The 18,152-nt window shown below is 49.8% G+C and overlaps 1 protein-coding gene across 1 annotated transcript in view; it reads right to left on the bottom strand.

Moving 5' to 3' along the window:
• The window catches only part of MCOLN2 (mucolipin TRP cation channel 2), a 1,022,745-nt gene that overhangs the window by 374,913 nt on the left and 629,680 nt on the right, over nucleotides 1–18,152 (bottom strand). The window contains exon 9 of the mRNA XM_069641702.1: nucleotides 17,752–17,901. Coding sequence (XP_069497803.1) covers nucleotides 17,752–17,901 — 150 coding nt within the window. The remainder of the gene's footprint in view (nucleotides 1–17,751; nucleotides 17,902–18,152) is intronic.

The raw sequence follows: 18,152 nt of genomic DNA, 5'->3' as shown, positions 1-18,152 counted from the left end.
GACGTGATAAGTAGGACGCACGACGCCCGTAGCCTCAGTTGTAGTTTTTTCCCCCAGAACGTGTGACATTAGTCTACTGCCAGTCAGACACAAAGCCTTGCGGAACGTAAGCTGCAATCGCAAAAGAAATTCTGCAGCGGGGAAGGTAGGGAGGGAGCGATATGGAATACGTCGTCGGACCATCCCATCGAAAGAACGTTACCAGGTAAGAAAGTAACTTGTTCTTCGAGGGGATTGGGTCCTCCGACGTATTCCATACCTATGACAGACTCCCAAAGCAGTACCAGAGCAAGGAGGAGGGAAAGAATTTAGAATCAAAATTTAGAATTGCCAATCAAATAGCAGAGCAAAGGACCGCCTTACCAAAGGCCAGATCCTATCCTCGGATGGAATCGAGGGACTAGTGACGTACAAATGTATGTACTGACGCCCAGATGGCTGCATCACAGATGTTGCGAATAGGAACACCCCTCTGCAGGGCAGTAGATGCAGCCATACCCCTGGTAGAATGGGCCCGCAAGCCAGCCGGTGGGTCCTTACCCGCCAAGAGGTAACACTCCGAGATGGCCAAAATAATCCATCGAGACAAAGTGTTTCGTCACAGCTTGTCCCAAGCGCTTTCCAGCGTAACCAATAAAGAGTTGATCGTCCACTCTAACACGGGACATGCGTGAAACATAAAAGCTTAAAGCTCTCCTAGGATCAAGCCTATGGAGCATCTCCTCTTCCTTACCAGGATGCGGAGGAGGATAGAATGCCGGAAGAACAACCTTCTGGGCCAAATGAAATTCCGTCACTACCTTCGGAAGAAAAAGAAGGACGGACTCTAAGGACAACCCTGTCCTTATGGAAAACAGTGAAGGGTGGCTTAACTGAAAGTGCCTGTAACTCACTCACTCTGCGAGCGGAAGTAACCGCAACTAAAAACAGTTTTCAGAGTTAACAGCCTCAAAGGGCAAGAATGTAAAGGCTCAAACGGAGCACCCATAAGAAACTTAAGAACAAGGTTTAAATCCCAACCGGGCACCAGGAAAGGTGACGGAGGGAACACATTAGTGAGCCCTTTCAGAAACTGTGAAATTAAAGGGATTTTAAAGTAGGAACACTCTTCAGACGAGCACTTAAAGATGGACAGCGCCGCCAGGTAACCTTTAATGGTACCCACTTGCAAGCCCCTGTGGGCCAAAGAAAGTAAAAAGGACAGAACCATGGGGATGTCACATGCAAAAGGATCCACATTCTGAACTCTGCACCAGTCGCAGAACTTACGGCAATGGTACAGAGACTTTGTTGCTGGCCGTCGGGCCGAGAGCAACACCTCCAACACGTCTTCAGGGAGGTCCCAATCCTTATACCTCAGCCTTTCAGAAGCCAAGCGTGAAGGTTGAGGGATCTGACCTCTGAATGGAGAACCTGACCCCCCCTACCGTGAGAGCAGATCGTCTCGGTAGGGAAGACGACGTGGAGGACAGATGGACAAGTCGAGAAGGTCCGGGTACCACGTCCTCCGAGCCCACGCGGGAGCAATAAGGATCATCCGGGAACCGAACTTCCGTAACCTCGGCAGCACTTGCGGGATGACGGGGACTGGAGGAAACGCATACAGCAGTGGGAATGACCACTCCACCACGAACGCGTCTCCTAAGGCTCCTTTTGGAGGAAATTCCCGCAAGCAGAACCTCTCGCACTTCCGGTTGATACTGGAGGCGAAGAGATCCACTTGAGGGGTCCCCCAAAGGGCAAAGATCTCCAGGAGAATCTCCTGAGCCAACTCCCACTAGTGAGAGATTGTGCTCTGCCTGCTCAGAGCGTCCGTCGTCACATTTTCGTCTCTGGCCAGATGAACTGCAGAGATCGAAACTTCCTGCTGGATGGCCCAGAACTCGAGCTGCATCGCCTCCCTGCACAGAGGAAGTGACCCTGCTCCCCCTTTTTGTTGAGGTAGTGCATGGCCTCTGTGTTGTCCGTCAGGATCAGGACATTCTTTCCTCGCACAGTCGGCAGAAAAGCCTTCAGGGCTAGCCTGACGGCTCTCAGCTCCAACAGATTGATATGGAGTCTGGACTCCGACGGAGACCAACGACCGCTGACTGTCAGCTCGTTGGCATGAGTTCCCCATCCCGTGAGGGATGCATCCGTCACGATCGTCACCTCCGGCCAGGGAAGCCAAAACGGAGCCCCCTTCATCAAGTTGCCTTCGACGGCCCACCACAGAAGGTCGTGGGCGACCGAGGGCGGCACCTGAACCGCGACCATTGCATCTTGAGTGCCCACTGCAAAGATCTCATCCGCAGGCGAGCCTCTGGCACCAGAAGAATGCAGGATGCCATGAGGCCGAGCAAACCTCAAGAACTCGAACGCTGGGAGCGTCTGGGCATGCTGAAACTTGTGCACCATCTGCTGAATGTGAAGAGCCCTCACCTGGGGAGGAAAACACTGCCCCAGGGAAGTGTCGAGCACTGCTCCGATGTACTGGAGCCGCTGTGTTGACGTCAAATGGGACTTCTTTAAATTGAGGGAGAAGCCCATCCTGTGAAGGGAGTGGCAGGTGACGGACAGATGATCCAGGACTTGCTCGGGAGAGCTCCCCCTGATCAACCAATCGTCCAGGAAGGGGTAGACGTGAATCCCCCCTTTCCTGCGATGCACTGCCACCACCACCATGAGCTTGGTGAAAACCCTCGTGGCGGAGGTCAATCCGAACGGCAGGACCCGAAACTGAAAGTGCGAGTCGCCAACCGCGAACCTCAAGTACTTCTTGTGCTTGGGATGGATCGGCACATGGAAGTAAGCATCCTTGAGGTCGAGAGACACCAACCAGTCCTGAAGCTGAAGGGCCTGGAGGACTTGAGAGAGAGTAACCATCTTGAACTTGTCCTTGAGTTTGTTCAAACCGCGCAAGTCCATGATGGGTCTCAATCCCCCGTCTTTCTTCGAAATCGAAAAATAAGGGAAATACCATCCCTTGTTCCTCTCTGCTACAGGCACCAGTTCTATGGTGCCTTTCTCCAGCAGGGCTTGAATTTCCTGCACAAGGAGCGGATCCGGACTCTTCAAAGAGAGGTTCCCTGGTGGATTGTCGTGAGGCCTCTGCCGAAAGGGAAGACAGTAGCCGTGGGTTATGATCTCCAGAAACCACACATCTGAAGTAATGGCACGCCACTCTACAAGATGCTGCGCCAGCCTTCCCCCAACCGGCAAACCATGGGACATGGCCTCATGACTGAGTGGTAGAGGCTGCAGTGTTACCTGAGGGTAAAGAGGCAACTGCCCGAGCGGCTTTGGCACCACAGGTACCCTGTCGTCCTCCTCTGGTACCCCTCTGTTGGCCTCTTTGACTGCTAGCTCCTCTCCCTTTACTGAAGGACGAGTAATAGCGAAAGGGACCACCCCTCCATTGCTGTCCCCTAGAACGAAAAGGCAGAGGTTGGCGAACTGCAGTGCCCAACGACTTTGCTGCAGCTTTGGAGGTCTGCAACCTCTCAAGGCTCTCGTAGGCCTTGCTGCCAAAAAGGTGTTCACCGTCAAAGGGCATGTTGAGGAGCCGGGACTGCACATTAGGAGCAAACCCCGAATTCCGCAACCATGCAAACCTGCGTATCATGGTGCTCGCCGCCATGGACCTGCTGACGCATTCAGCCATGTCCAAACCCGAATGAACGGACTCACACATGGCATCCTTACCATCCTGGACCAAAGCAAGGAAACCATCCCGTTCGTCCCCTTCGGGAATATGTTCAGCTGCTAACGCAACACAGTTCCACAGAGTGTGTGTGAAACGAGACAAGGCACATATGGAGTTGGCCGCCTGAAGCGCCATACCCCCAGAAGGAAACACTTTCTTCGCCCAGCCATCAAAACGTTTGTCGTCCCTATTAGGAGGGATGGTAGGGTACAACGCCTGCTTTGCTGGGTCCGTGGCCGCCTGCACCACCAAACTCTCCGGAGTGGGGTGCCTGGTCAAGTAGCAGGGGTCGCTACTGGCTGGACGGTATTTTCGCGACAAGGACCTGCCTACCGCCGGGAGACTCTCCGGAGCAGTCCAAGCCGCCGCCATCCTTCTCTGTAGAGCCATATGAAACGGCAGTACCGGGTCAGTTGAGGGACCAACATCAAGGATGTCCGTGAGATCATCCTGCACAAACTCCCCTGGGGGAGCAGACCATCCTAAGTACTCGGAGACCCTAGCCATAAGGCGCCGGTACGAGGCATCGGCATGAGAGCCAACCTCAGGCCTACAAAACTCCACCTCCGGAGAGGTGTCCAGTCCACTGGCATCATGCAGTGACTGCCTCAAATCGTCAAATTGGCTATGGCCCGAGACCATCTCATCTGGAACCTTACTAGGAACCAGGCCATCAGAATCCTCATCCACCTCCGAAATATATTCAAGGTGGTGAAAAGAAGGCACCCGAGAGTGCTTGCTCTTAACAAGAGCCTTTCTAGGGGGTTCGACACTCTGGCCTCGAAAGGCGTCGAGAGAACAGGCACCGGCGTCGAGAGAACAGGCATCGGCGCCAGAGCTCCGAGCGTGTCCTTCGACGACCTGGGCATCAACGACTTCCTCGGAGCCTCAAAAAAGCCTGTCGATGCCCTCGACGCCTCAAGCTTCGATGTCTTCCTCGAAGACATCACAGGTGCACACGGTCTCGAACGCGTTGAGGACCGGGACCTGGAACGGGTATGTGAAGAACGAGTCCCCTTGTCCGAACGGGACCTCTCCCGTGACTCGTGCCGACCACTCTTGCGAGCGGTGTCTCGACCTCTCACGGCCGACCCCACTTGGGGGCGCGGACGGCTTAGTACCCTGCGACTCGAGAATCGCCAGCCTTTTCTTCCCGAAGGAAGCCCATTACTCCGGCGTCGCACGGCTGGTGGGGTAAGCGACGTGCCGGGCAGAGTCCTCAGAAGAGGACCTGGAAGACTACCGCTGTCGCCGCTTCCGAGAATGCCTCGAAGAGGCCAAGGAGTGGCGAGACCGACTCCTAGAAGGAGACCCACAAGACTTCTGACGACGACGACGACGCAGAGTGTCACCTCCCGAATCTACCGTCGAAAGCCCCGCAGACTTCGACTTCCGGGGCTTGGACACCCGACCTACCGACAACTTCTTACGTTCCCGTAAGGCTTTGGACGTGAGCGACTGGCAGTCGATACAGTCATCCGTGTTGTGGGCCTCCCCGAGGCATCAGAGGCAGGCGTCGTGCGAGTCCGTCACCGACATCTTTGACCCACACTCCCCGCAGTTCTTGAAGCCCGGACATGGGCTCGAAGACGAAGTAGAAGACATCTTCTTACGAAGGATTTTCTCACAAAAACGAACAGGTTCGAAGAACCGAGAAGAACAGAACACCAAAGAGTCGAGGCGTAACCGAGATTCACGAAGCAACACATTCGCGGAAAAAACGGAACCGAGGCTACGGGCATCGTGCGTCCTACTTATCACATCGGATGACGTCTGAGGAGGTCCTCGACGACGGCGCATCGACGTCATCGATGCAGGACGCAGACGCCGAAAAAAGTTTCCGAAGCAGCACAGCTGTGGTGATTACCTGTCATAGATATGGAATACGTCGGAGGGCCCAATCCCCTCGAATGGAGGCAATGGATAGGGTAAAGTACACCATAGTACAAATGCTGTTTCAGGGGGATAGTACAGGGTCAGTACACATGGCCAGCTCACAGAGTGTGCAGTGGGCTAGTTCAAAATATGCAGTGGGATAATTCAAAATATGCAGTGGGCTAGTTTGAGCTATACATTAGGCAGGGTCAACAGGCGGTTAGTATGCCCGCGCAGAAAGAACAGGCAAAAAGTACAGTGTGATAGGTCAACAGAATACAGTAGGTCAGTACAGATAGGATGGTGTGCAGTGGAGGGTAACATCTGATGGAATACAATGTTAGGTCAGGTGGATGAAACAATGCGAATGCTCAGATATGAGGAGCACAGTATTGATTATAATAAAATTAAATAGCATGTGGCACGTATATAGGGTGCTGGAATGTTACCTGCAAGCGCATTGCTATGGGGATGGGAGTTCATACGTGCAGCAATGCGGCCTCGGGGTCCATAAATTCAGCATGGAGCCGTCGTGAAAGGTGATTCGACAAGTGGAAGGACAGGGAGAGGGGGGCCACGGTCTGCTGACACCGACAGGCACGGACAGGGGTGGCCTTACTCAGTAGGCCTTTGTCGGGTAGGCCGGCTTCCGCCTCCGGTCCTTGGGGATTGGCTTAGTAGCCTTTCTCAATCGGGTTGCTAGGCAACCAAAGTAAACAAATGCAGGCTTGTCGAGCGGCAGCCATCTCATGTTGCGGCCCACTTCGTGGTAGCTCCGAGTGGTTAATGGAGGGCAGCACACTCACGATTGCCTTAGGGAACAGCTCGTCTTTTCCTCGCTAAATCTATTATAATTTGATAACTTACCTTTTCAAACACCTGTGCTTCCTCATCCTTCCTACTTTATTCTCTTGCCCACCGTTCCATCCTCAACTGCTTCAGTCGCTTCTCCTCGTACTTGCGTGAATCCTGCAATAATATTCTCTTCCTCCAAAATGCCATCTCCTTTTCCTCATCCAACATCTTTTCTATTTCTTCCCTCTTCCATTCCATCTGCTCCTGTTGTCCCTCTTCCTTCACCTCTTTCTCTATTAAATCCTATAGTTCCTTTTGTAATAATACCGAATGCTCTCTCCTGCAGCTCCAATTAATTTGCCAATTCTCGCTGCTGCACTTTATAGTAGTCTTGCTTCTTTGCCCACTTGAGATTGTCTGTTTCTTTCCTCCCCTGACCCATCTATCGTTCCGCGGAACCCGTGTCCAAGCTCCAAACCTTCAATAGCCTTCATTGCACCCTCTGCTTCCCGCGTTGTGGCCCCCTTTAATTTCAATAGCATCTGAGCAGCTATCCACTCTTCTGGTCCTATACCTGCAAACTCGTTTTATTCACGCGCCTCAGCCCCTCCTCGTCGGCATCTCGCCCTATCCCCGGCGATTTTTCGGTTTGGGCATAAGGGGGTGGTTTACATATGGGGTTTGAATATGCCTCTGCTGCTTTTAATTCTCTTAATGGATATAAGCCCTGTTCCTCCTCCGCGTCATCAGATATTACACTCAGCGGTGCGGGAGGCGGAGCAGAGGGATCCGATCCCTCCTCCATCTCCCGTAAACTCATCCATGGCCTATCCTCCAGGAACATTATGCCACAGTTCAAATATTTCCATGCATTTTGCTAACTTTTGCCCTTTGTACGTAGTCTGTAAATGGGTCAAAGGTGATTGCAGCAAGCCGTTGGGCGGCCATGGCCTCACTATTTTGCCTTCTGTGCTTTTAGACCATTGTATGCTGTACTTTACTATTTTGTCTTTATATGGGGGCAGGGTCTTGCAGAGAGGCTGTATGGGGGTTACCACCCTGCTATTCATGGCTACCGTCCCACCATACGAATAAATAGCAAACCTTTTACCAGACCTCTAGTTGCGGTTTTCGATATCCGCTGTGAAAGGAGGGAAAAGGTTATAGTACACTGTTTATCAATATTTTAACTACGAGCTTCCGCGGCTCTGCAACTTACACAGCGGGCTTCTGTACCCAGTCCCGCCTTCACCAGCGCTGCCGCGGTCCAGTAACCCACCTCAACCTTGCGCAGGCGCCTTCAATGCACTGCCGCTTGTCCACATGTCCTCCAATCCCAATTTCACAACACCAACTCCTCACCTTCCCAACACAGCGTCCTATGCATCAACCTATGGGTGACATCACCAAGCTAGAGTTCAAACAAGTGAAGAGACAATTGTGCACACAAGATGAATGCCCGTTTTCCCCACTCCCTGCAAATACGGCCCAGTCCCAAAGTTAACCCACAACTGTCTTCCCACCTCTCCAGGTGTGGAGTCTTCTCTTTATTTCTCGTGTTTGCTTCAACCGACGCTTCGCCTGACAGCTGAAATGCCTCTCTCCGGGAGGCTTAACCAGACAAAACACCATCCACAATGTAGGATAGTTCCAGCTAACCCTTACAGGGATCCGTCATCTATGCCCCTAACTAAAACGTCCAACACATAGGAATACCACATATATATGTGTTTTCACAGTCGGAGTCTACTCAAGTCCACAATCTTTGCTCATCACCAGAGCCCTTCGCCACGGCACTTGAACAAACACAGAAAAGGGACTTCTACCTCCATTCAGGTCCATACCACCATGACCCCGGCACGCAGGCCAGTTTAGATGGCATCGGACATCATGGTTAGCATCACTCTCGGGAACCGTCTCAAAAACCTATCTTCACTCGGGATAGGCTGTTGAGTAGTAGGTCCCATATAGAAACTTATGGAGGTGGGGTGTTGTTGGACAATGTAGTGTCAGGTGGTATGCTTGGCCATCTTCAAAAAGTTGTTACATTAAATTTGTTACAATGAGCAAGCCTCATGATTGGTCAGGGACCCCCAATGTACATCCCTAGGGTCCGTGTTTGTGATTGGGTGAGCCGCGAGGCCCTAAGCCTGGGGAAACTCTGTTCCTAGCCCACGGAACACCTGTGAATAGTGTCTTGTGCAATTATGTATCTGCAAGGTGCAACTATGTGTCGGCATCATGGCGGTGTGTAGCCCACAGCGCCAATGAGTGCGCTCTGGTTCCCAACGTAGACTTGTAACGTGACTGTACTTTGTTGCAGCTAACCTGTTCTGCTGTTGTCTGGATGGCGGAACAGGTTGCTCTTCTCAGGCCCCATTCTTGGTAGCCCCTCAGCTCGGCCAGATCACATGCTTGGAGACCATGTCTGTGAGCCTAAGGCCTTCGCATTATTCTGCATTTTTTCTGAGAGCTCACCTCTCCTGCCACCGGTGTTACTCAGGTTCAGAGTGAGGAATGTCATTTGCAGCATTGGCGGCAGCTTCGCTCCCACCACAGTAGTTCAGGTTGCACATAATTCTGAGAGCCTTGGAGTCCCCTTCCTAAACCAATCGCGGCCAGCTAGATTTCTTCCACTGTACACGTTTTATAGTCTGTAGGTTACTGCGTTATGGATGTCAGGTCTCGAGTGCTCTTGCCACACCATGGGGTTATTTGTATATGAGCGTCTGCAAGCATTTACACAAACTCTTCTTGCATTACCGCAGTGCTGTGGCAGGCCTAATGGCACAATAATAAACATGCAGACAGTATGTATATGTCACTGTCCTCCAACTATAGATCTGTATACCTGTGTTCTTCGTGTTGTTGAATGTGTGTGTGTCCGGGGTGTGCGGATAGCACGTGTGCTTCATGTCTAAAGTAGCTAAATTGTCATTGTGTCTCTAACGACAAGTGGCTTGGTTTCTTAGTGCTTAGTCGAGTGTGTCCATGTAACTATCTCCAGCTCCATCTTGTGTCTCCTCGTTCACCAAGATTCACACTACTGCTGGATTGTAGGGTATCTCTATGTAATAAATATCTATCATGGAAGCAGTGGGAATGGATGCAAGTTCATATGACCGACTGCCATATTGTCGCAGATTCTTCTTCCTCTTGAAGGGTCTTCTTGTACGGAGGACACATTCCGATTCTTTCCTCTTCAAGAGTGTCCACTAACCAGTTCTCTGCTCCTGCCATATCGGCTGCAGAAGCCAACAGCCAGAACCATAGTTGCATGGCCTCCCTGCACAGAGGCTGAGACAGCACCCCTGCTCCCCCTTGCTTGTTGAAGTAATGCATGGCCACTGTGTTCGTCAAAATCAGTACATTCTCCCCCGCCCCCCGAAGCGAATGATAGCACGAAAGCCATCAGGGCTAGCCCAACTGCTTCAAACTCCAGCCTGTAGATGCAAGCCACTGGAGAAAAAAGGCTGTTCACTTACAAATACCAGCAGGGAGCACCCTAACCCTTTACATCTACATCTGTGACCACTTGTGTTTTGGGTTACAGAGGCCAAAGGATTTCCCGCGCCATCATTCTATCCCTGCTTGGCCCACCATGAGAGGTCGCTGGCCACTGACTGACACTGAGGATGTTGCTCATGCTGAGACCATTGATCCCTCAATAGCCATTAAAGAGATCACATCTTTTTTAGCATTGTAGCATTTGTTAGGCGCCTATACAACGGACTAGTGGGCGCCAGTCTCAGCGGCAGTGGGGTGATTCGGAGTGAAGGGAAAGAGCGAAAGAGGTGGAAAAAAAAGAAGAGTTTTAAAAAGTTTTCGGAACTTAAGGCGGTCTGGCTCAAGTCTGAGAGTGGCAGGGAGGCTGTTCCAAAGAGTCACAAGCCAAGGAGAGGGACCTGTCCCCCACTCTCTGCTTGGAGATGCATTTGACAAGCAGAGAGTTGGAGTTAGAGTAGCGGAGGGCTCTAGCAGAGAAGTATTTGGGGAGGGAAAGTTGGAGATCGCATGGTCTCAGGCCCCAGAAAGCCTTGTGGATGATACAGAGTCTTGAATCTGATCCTCGTGGCCACCGGGAGCAGTGGAGAGATATTAGGGTTGCCGAGATACAGTCCCTGGGCTTGAGGCAAAGGATAAGTCTTGCAGCCCTATTCTGGATTCGCTGAAAGGGGCTTAGGTAGGAAAGGAGGGGATTGAGGAAGGGGCTGTTGCAGTAGTCCAGCCTAGAGAGGACCAGAGCTCTGGAGACACTGAGCTTCTGGGGAAAGGTGAGAAAAGGGAACATGTCTTTAAGGAGGTGAAGCTGGAAGTGGTCCTTCTTGGCAAGAGAGCGTAGTCGAAGATAACCCCAGCGTTTTTGGCCTCACAGGATGGGGAGGGTAGAGGGCCCAAGGAGGGCAGCCAGAGGGTAGGAGGGAAACAGGGCGCAGGAGTCCCAATGAGATGGATCTCCAGCTTACTGGACTGGACAGATATAATTAGCCGCACATCATGTCTTGAAGGTGGTCAGACAATCTGCGATAAGAGAGGAGGAGTTGGTGGTAGAGGGAAGTTTGAAGAAATGCTTGTGTCATCAGCATAACACTGGAAATGAGGAGAGAAGGAGGAGATTAGGTAAGCAAGAGGGGCAAGATAGATATTGAAGAGCCACAGCGATAGGATAGATCCCTGGGGGGCGCCACACTTCGAGGCTGTGGTGGTGGAGGAGAAAGGGCCGAGTTGCAGCTGGGAAGCGTGGTGGTGAGGAAGGAGGTCAGCCAATCCAGTACCCGATCCGTGATGCAGAGTATCATGGAGCCATTTTTATAAGGATAGCATGGTGGACCGTGGCGAAGGCGAGGTGAAGGAGAATGAGAACAGCAGACAAGATAGAGTCAAGATTTACAAGCATGACTTGACAGGTGTACAGGAGAGCAGTTTCTGTGCCTCTGGATGCACAGAATCCAGATTGATGGTCATGGAGGCAACCAATCATGAGGGACCAACTTCTCTAAGGGTTTACCCAGGAAGGGAGTAGTGGAGATAGTTAGCTGGGCCGGAGGGGTGCACCCATTTGGATGAGACCCTCATATAGCCGACAACTTTAGAGACCTCACCGAGTGTTATGGTCAGGAGGGAGGAAAGTGCGGAGGGGGGGAGCCAAGGGAGGCTGGCAAGCTGGAGCAGGATTGGATTGGATGTGGGGTGGTGGAGAGAGAGGACAGAATTTCCTGAGTTTTAGATGAGAAATGGGAGACCAGGGCGGTGCAGAGTGCCTGGGAAGGAAGGAAAGAGGTAGATACTGCGGCTGGATTGGCGAGTTACTTGTAGATTTCAGACTTCAGCCGTGTTGTTTGTGGCTTCAGAGATGCGGGTTGGATGTGGGAACTCTTCTTAGAGAGGACAGAAAAATGATATTGCATTTGGAGCAGAAGACAGGCCAGTTTGTCCGAGGATTAACCAGAGGCCTGTCACTTCTATTCAGCAACTGTGCACTTGCGTTTCAGAGATGCTAGATCTGAGGCAGGATTCAGGCGGATCATCATGACTGGGGCAAGGACATCAAGGGCGTTGGAGATGGAGAGGTGAAGGTTAGCAAAGACAGACTTCAAGGAGGAGTCAGAAGCAGAGGAGGGAGGGCCGATGAACGTAGAAACAAAGGCAGCGACTGACACTCGCTTCATCGGTCGAATGACAGCAAAGGAGGCTGGCAGTGCAGGGGGAGGTTTGGACAGAGGGCCAAGGATCTCCAAGCGGGAGACGATGAGGGAGTAGTCGGACCAGGAGAGGGAGGTGGTGATCGGGTTGGAGACAGGGATGTTTTTAGAGATGAATGCATCCAAAGTGTGCCCAACTGATTGGGTCGTACCAGAAGGGAGAATAGTGAGAAAGAAGGAGTCACAGAGGTCACGGAACTGTGAGTTGGCTGATTCAGAGGAGTTGAGGTGGATATTGAAGTCTCTGAGTTTGGAAGAAGCGGTCATGAGGGAGAAGGGGAGGTCAGCCCATTCAGTTGTGGTTCTGGAAGAGCGTTACCATCTGACAGACACTGGTGACTCTTTCCTCTGGGGAAGGGGGACGGAGAAGGGGGAAACCTTACCATGCCTTTCTTACAACACCAGGGCAGGGATCAAACAGTAAGACAGACAAGTGATCAGAGTTCAAGGGTGTTTAATGAAATTCAGTTGGGTTTGAAAAATGCCCATCTAATACTAAATCCTAAATCTAAAGATGGGAGCTAGTTACGACCATCAAATCATAACGCGGTCCTAGTCGAGTTTGTCTAAATAAAAAAGGGCCTGTACTAATAAACCTATTGCTAATCCTTACTTCCAAGTACAAATAGTGTGGGAAATAAGGTTATGCAAAAAGAAGTGTTCAAGAAATTATCTGTCAGGATATTCAAGCTGTTGGCTTCCCTCCCCACGGTTTCGGCACAGGACAAGGCAGCACAATCAAGCTTAGCACACTCACTTCGCTAGCATGAGGATGCAGTTCAAAACTTCCACATCATGTCCTTCTATACCAAAAGTCTCTTTGCTATTCAACGTATCTTAATTCAGAGGGTCTGATGCAACTTCTTCTGAGGTTTATCACTTAGACAATTTCTCGGGTGATTTGCTGTTCACCCCGGTTCCCCCTCCACCGGGCTCAGACCCACTTTAATACAAAACCTTCAATTGGCCTTCCTCTGCCGGACTTGTACCAAATTTGTGTATTTTTCCAAACTTTCTCTACTTCATCAAAATCGAAGACTTTCGATTGTGCATGTGATTTTGCTTAACCAGTCACAGGACCACTTTGCTTCACATTTATTTATTCCTTTTCAACTGGTCTCCCTGCGCCAGGCTCAGACCAAATTTATCTACTTTTGTCACTTCTCAGCTGGATACCTTACAGAGCCCTTTGATTGAGCATGCACACGGTGCTGGACCACTCTGTCAAAAAGGTATTGTCGCTTGCTTTAAAGTTCAATCAATCATCAGCAGTTCAACTTCACTTGCGTCTCTTATCACAAACATTTTAACAATGTTCTTTCCAGTGCTCGTCATACAATGTTGAGGTTTGCAACCTTGGCTTTAACACAAACCGGTCTTGTATTGGTCTCCCCAACTCACCGGCTGTGTTCATTTGCTGCTTTGTTCTTGGAGCCAAGGGCAGTACCACAGAGGCTGGTGATTCTCCTTGCCTCGATTACTGATGCGGGAGGACCCCGGGTATCTCCAACACACAATGCAGAATTCTTCAGCCTAGTTTCCTGGTCTTATGCTTTCTATCTTGAGGCGTCTGGGAAGTGACGGTTCCTTGTTGGAAAGGTCAAGGGAATTTCCATCCCTGCGATACACTTTTGGTTTTCCGTCTTTTTTCTCTTGCTCAGCTGCTGTCTCGAAACTGCTGTTTCCTCATGTGCTTTGCCTCGCTCAGAGTGTGCTCTCGTGCTCCACCCATCCGTGTGAGGAAGTGCAATGGAAGTCAGTTGTGTGTGATCAGTAATTGCCTGACCTTGCCTGACCATTTTATTGGGACAAGTCAGGTATACTGCTCGGGTGTTAGTCTGTTTTATCTCATAGCAGGCTGTCTGTGAGAAAGTGATCGTGTTGTAAAGGGGGAGGGGATAGAGTTCCTAAATATCTTACCTGGTAGGATGGGGTAAAGGTGTTATACGGAAAGACATACCGTGTCTTACCATCTGGTGTCCCACTCCCCGAAGACCCCTTACCCAGGTGATCATCCCGCACTGGTCCACCATCAGGAACTGGATCCAAAAGCAATGGTTGTGTCCGACCTGTATGAAAAAAATCCCCTGGGACTAGTGGGTGAGACACCTGGTTTCTCACAGTGTACAGCTCTGATGAATTGTAGCATCTATGCTGGTTTATTGTGTAGACTTCTGGAAATGCAGAGAGAATCCTAAGCTGTGAAGAAGGGAGCAGGTGTCCAAGCTGTGTCAATAGTGGTTTTGGAAACCTTCTTTGGATCAGCCAGTTTTCCAGGTAAGTGAACACGTGGGCCCGGATCTCCTGAACTCCTTACTGCCATCAGCTTGGTGAAAACCATGGGAGTGGAGGTTAGGCCAAAAGGGAGCACTCTAAACTGATAATGGTTGGTTAGTCATCCTACTCTACCAACCACAAACCAGAAACCCTAAACTGATAATGTGTGTTCCCAATGATGAACCTCAGGAACCGCCTGTGCTTTCAATGGATCAGCATGTGAAAAAAGTGTCCTGAAGGTGAAGCGACACCAACCTGACCTGAAGCTGCAGAGCCCGTAGAAGGTGTTTCAATGGCACCATCCTGAACTTGTCCTTCCTCAGGAACATATTCAAGGGTCTGAGGTCAAGGATGCGACAGAGTACTCCCGCTTTCTTGAGTAATCAGAAAAAGCACAAACCTGACCCTCACTCTTTGGGTGGTACCTACTCCACGGCCCCTCTTAAAAGCAGGGCTCACCGTTCTTCCTTTTTTAATTAAAGCGGCCGAGCTTTCCATCCAAAAGGGACATGGCACCAGTAACCTCTTCCCCTAGAACCAAAGCTGAAAAATTGTTTGGCCGGTTGCAGCATCGCAAAACCTGGAGAATTTACGGATAGTTTTGATTCCTTGAACCATTCCAGGGATTGGCTTAAAGCGTAAAGAGATGCTCGCCATAAAAGGCCACATCGGGCAACTTAGCATGCACATTTAGGTTAAACCCCAGGATTTATACTTGTGTTGCTCTGCGTTGTCTTGCTTCCAAGGCGAGTGCATTTCCTTGAGCTATCTTCCCGACAGAGGGAGTGCCAAGCACACCACTTCTAATCATTGACCATATGAAAAAATTCATCTCTCAGCTCTCCCACTGGTAGTTTATCTGCCACCTCTGATCATCCTGCAGTGTACGTGCAAATATTTGGCAAAAGCACAACTGCCGTTTATTGCCTTCTGCATCATACTCCCGGATGCGAACATCATCTTGGCCAGAGCGTCTGTCTTTTTGGACTCCCTGTCCGTCAGCCGGTTCAAAGTGTAAGATGCAGGGCTCGAAATAACCATGGCAGCCTGGACCGCATGCCCGTCAGGAGTAGGGTTGGCAGACAGAACACACAAGCCGTCTCTGGACAGCTTGTATTTGATCATCAGCTCAACATTAACTGCTGGTGTCGAACATGGCTGTTGCCATAAAGCTCCGATGGGACCTGCAAATGCTATACTAAAAGGCAATGCCCTTTCAGACTGAGGATCCTTGTTAAGGACATCAGGTGGTAGGACAACAAGGTTTTGGCAGTGGCGCCAAGGCTCAGAGCCAGTACTACCCCCTCCCAAATGTTTTCCTATATTGAGCATTGCTGCACATCAAGGTCAGGCGAGGTTCCTTGTGCAGCCCTATAGCCAAGGCCACGATATCAGCCTGGTTTGTGGAGAAGGTAACACCTTTGACTCCTACTCTCTTTTGCTCCAATCCTAAAGAAACAGCGTCCCCATCCTTGTCCAAGATGGTCCTCAGACTAAAACAACTCTGCTCTCGACTCTGGTACTCCATCATAGACGTCAATGGCAGTGCCTCAACGGGGACTCTCGACGATGATGCCTCGAGGATCATAAGTGCAGTGGCCGGCTTTGAAAGCATTGAGGTTGAGCCAGAGGGCAGAAGACCTGATGCGGCTACCTTGGTGCAGGAACGTCCAGGGTGCAACTGGCACCTGAACTGCCTGTGACATTGAGGCCAGAGCCTTTCCGTGCCACAGTCTCAAACAATTGGAGCATTTGGGTCTTCAATGCCTCCTGCTCCTCTCCTCGAGGCAGCCTTACACGGGTACGACTTACCCCTCTTCTCCGATGAATCGCAGTTGCATCTGTGTCGATACCTTCTTTTTATTGTGGAAGAACAAGGATGACGAACGGCGTGACTCACTCGGCGAATGAGACAGTTTCTTTGCTTTTTGACAATGCCTGTCCTCCTCGTGTGTAGGGCCTTGGGTATCGGGTCCGAGGACCTGGTGGCCCATCGGGCCAGAGAATTCAGTGGGGCTGCCCGAGCACCAACTTCACTGATTGTTCCGAGGACCTTTGGGTTCATTTGTTGACAGGAGCCGCACTGCTTGACATCGTGCTCCACCTGGAAAAAACCACACACAGATGTTGTCTGGCTTTGTGATGACATATTTGAGCTGCAGTCCTTGAAATGCTTAAACACTGATGGTTTAGGGACCAACATTTTCAGTCATGAAAAGATAGCATTCCAAACAGCGTGCAGAGCATGTGGAAAAAAGGAACAGAGTAGTGACGCCATCGAGAGAACGCCAAGCCACACTACGCCCACTGTCAAAATTGTCCTAGCAACCAGCGCTGGATTGGGATATCCATCAAGATGAGGAATCTGCGGGAGAATGCAATCCATTGAAGTTCTTTAGTAATCGAAGACAGGGAGCTCTATTTTCGTTATTGAAAGAGGAAGATTTGGCAAGAGTGAAGTTGCCTGATAAAGTGATAAACGGCAAAGCAGATCAGGGGAAGCGTAGAGCACTTTGAGAACAAGGACAGGTGAAACATATGTCGTATCACACTATATCAAGTAGAAGGTGGTGTTACGGAGAGTGGGTTGTGGGGCCCTAAGTATGACATTGTCAGGAATAGAGTAGTAAACAAAAACAAAGCTCACACGAAGACATTAAAAAGAAACACATTTTAACAGTCAGTGCAGATCAGTCAGTGCAGAGGGCCCACAGAGAATAAAACAGGGAAGAGTTTAGTACATGATTCTAGGAGTGGTTTAAAATCAGTAACAAGGGCTCCACCAATTAAGTACAAAGACTATGTTATATTGAATTGTAACTCAACATCAATGTGATACTGAATGCGAATAGAGATGTGTTGTGTGTAACATTAACGAAGGTCCTACTGACATCCACATAGAACGTTAAGGTTAGATGAGTTGAGGCGGCCATTACCGGCTGTGCTTGCCTTTCTCCTGCACTGCAAACACTTAAGACTTAACTTACCTGTCGGATTGCTGTTTTCCCATTCCTCTTTCCCCCAGATATTTCTAAACTGTTAAGGAGAGCCGTATATTTGAGTATTGCACCATGTTTGATGACCTATGTATAATTTCTTATTTCCTTCCAAAATATCTTGACTTGTCAGTGGTAATAATTTATGCAAGTTTTAACATGATGTTGGTTATAAGAATCAGTTAAGTTCTATCTTTCAAGTGGATTAGCTAGAAAACTGTTGGTACACCTTATACAGCAAGGTCGGTTGACTTCAGTTTAGAGCAAATGCCTTGTATAACTTATTCTTACAATTTAAATACTTCAAATTGACCTAGTTCTTTTTGCCCATAATGCACAATTGCATAATTATTTTAAAAAAGCATCATTAAAATACATTCTGTTACAAGGGGGAGGAGGTGAGGAAATGAATAACACTTACCTTAACTTTTATTTCCATTTTTAAGATGGAGCCAATGATTGTCATCAAATCACTGATAATCACCATAATGTACCACCCATTGATGAACTCTAATCGATCAGCCTTGCACACGTGGCGGTTGTACTTTTCAAAGAGGAACTTAACGAATCTCTGCAAATAAGGGAAACAAAAGACACTCAACATATGGTTATGCAAAGTGCAAGTAACCAACACTGTAGACTAAATTCATTAGACTCCCATTGAAGCATAGTTTACACCTCTTTGTACAGAGAACAAAAACTGCTCTGCTCCATGTGTACGATGAAGCTATTTGTAGTTCTGTGTAGTGAGTTTGATTAATGACGTATGTGACAGCATATTGTGATTCAAGCAAGATATTTTTAATCATATGTTTTTCAAGG

Source organism: Ambystoma mexicanum, chromosome 1q, assembly GCF_040938575.1.
Source record: "Ambystoma mexicanum isolate Mex_15411 chromosome 1q, UKY_AmexF1_1, whole genome shotgun sequence".
Taxonomy (NCBI): Eukaryota; Metazoa; Chordata; class Amphibia; order Caudata; family Ambystomatidae; genus Ambystoma; species Ambystoma mexicanum.
Note: the sequence above shows the minus strand (reverse complement) of the source record. Positions and strands in the feature narration are given on the sequence as shown.